At 40.7% G+C, this 1625-nt stretch overlaps 1 protein-coding gene across 1 annotated transcript; it reads left to right on the forward strand.

Moving 5' to 3' along the window:
• Positions 1-272: 272 nt before the first annotated feature.
• Positions 273-1199, forward strand: OR4A47AC (olfactory receptor family 4 subfamily A member 47AC). The gene has a single exon (NM_001390614.1). The coding sequence runs from the start codon at positions 273-275 to the stop codon at positions 1197-1199; it is 927 nt and encodes a 308-aa protein (NP_001377543.1).
• Positions 1200-1625: the final 426 nt, after the last annotated feature.

Below are 1625 nucleotides of genomic sequence, written 5' to 3' on the forward strand. Positions count from 1 at the left end.
GGAATTGTCTGATCCCTTGTTATGCACCATATCACTGGGGGAAAGAAACTATGCTGTACTCAACTTGTAATCAAAATGTCCATGACATATGGACACAAATAGATGTTCTATATTCATTCTTCAAGAGAATGTGTAAATAAACAATTGTACATGTAAGTGTTTTCCCCTTTAAGTGCTTTTTTTTCCCCCAGTATAAGTGTTTTTTTTTTTTTTTCCATTGTCTTTTAGACCAACTGCTTCTAATACCTGAACTCAGCTTCTGTCCAGACTGGATGGAACCAAGGAACAATGTAACTTACTTTGTCCTCCTGGGCCTCACACAAAATCCAAAGGAACAGAAAGTACTTTCTGTTATGTTCTTGTTCTTCTATATTTTGACTCTGATGGGCGACCTGGTCATTATTATGAATATAACTGTCAGTAAGACCCTGAACTCACCGATGTACTTTTTTCTTGCTAGCTTATCATTTATTGATGTCACTTATTCTTCTTGTATTACCCCTAGAATGATTTCAGACTTGTTCTTAGGGGAAAAGATCATATCATTTGAATCTTGCATGACCCAGCTGTATACAGAGCACTTTTTTGGTGGATCAGAGATCATCCTGTTGGTGATGGCCTATGACTGCTATGAGGCCATCTGTAAGCCTTTGTATTCTTTGGTGATCATGAGGCAGAGGGTATGTGTTGTGTTGCTAGTGGTGTCCTGGGTTGGGGGTTTTCTGCACTCAGCAACTCAACTTAGCACTGTTTGTGGGCTCCCATTCTGTGGCCCAAATGTCATTGATCACTTTATGTGTGACACGTTCCCTTTACTTAGACTCGTGTGTACTGACACCTATCTCATTGGCATCTTAGTGCTGGCCAATGGAGGGCTGATCTGCACTCTTGGCTTTCTGCTCTTACTTGTCTCCTATGGAGTCATCCTGCACTCTCTAAAGAACCTGAGTCAGGAAGGGAGGCGGAAAGCCCTCCATACCTGGGGTTCCCACATCACTGTGGTTATCTGCTCCTCTGTTCCCTCTATATTTGTAAAGGCAAGACCTGCTAAGACCTTCTCCATTGACAAATCATTGAGCGTGTTTTATACAGTCATAAGTCCCATGCTGAACCCATTAATCTACAGTCTAAGAAACTCTGAGTTAACTAATGCTATGAAGAAGGTCTGGAGAAGGAACATCATATCTCATTTTAACTAAGTGTATTAATTACTATGAAAGGAATCATTTGACATCAGGGGGCATTTCCTTTGAATGCAGAAGTCATTTTGTGCTTAGTCACTCAGTCATGTCCAGCTGTTTGCAACTGCATGGACTGTAGCCTGCCAGGCTCCTCTGTCCATGGGGATTCTCTAGACAAGAATACTGGAGTGAATTGCCTTGCTCTCCTCCATGTGATCTTCTCAACCCAGCGATCGAACCCAGGTCTCCCCCATTGCAGGCAGATTCTTTACAATATTAGCCACCAGGGAAGCCATTTTATAATTTGATTCTGATTTCTCTTTCTTCAACAAGTTTATGATAATCATAATTAAAGATTGCAATTATACATCTGTGCTATTAATAACAGTTTTCCTCCTTACTAGAATGTAAGGTCTATAATTACTTGTATATAACTGTACCCAG

The sequence above is a fragment of the Bos taurus genome, chromosome 15 (assembly GCF_002263795.3).
Source record: "Bos taurus isolate L1 Dominette 01449 registration number 42190680 breed Hereford chromosome 15, ARS-UCD2.0, whole genome shotgun sequence".
NCBI lineage: Eukaryota > Metazoa > Chordata > Mammalia > Artiodactyla > Bovidae > Bos > Bos taurus.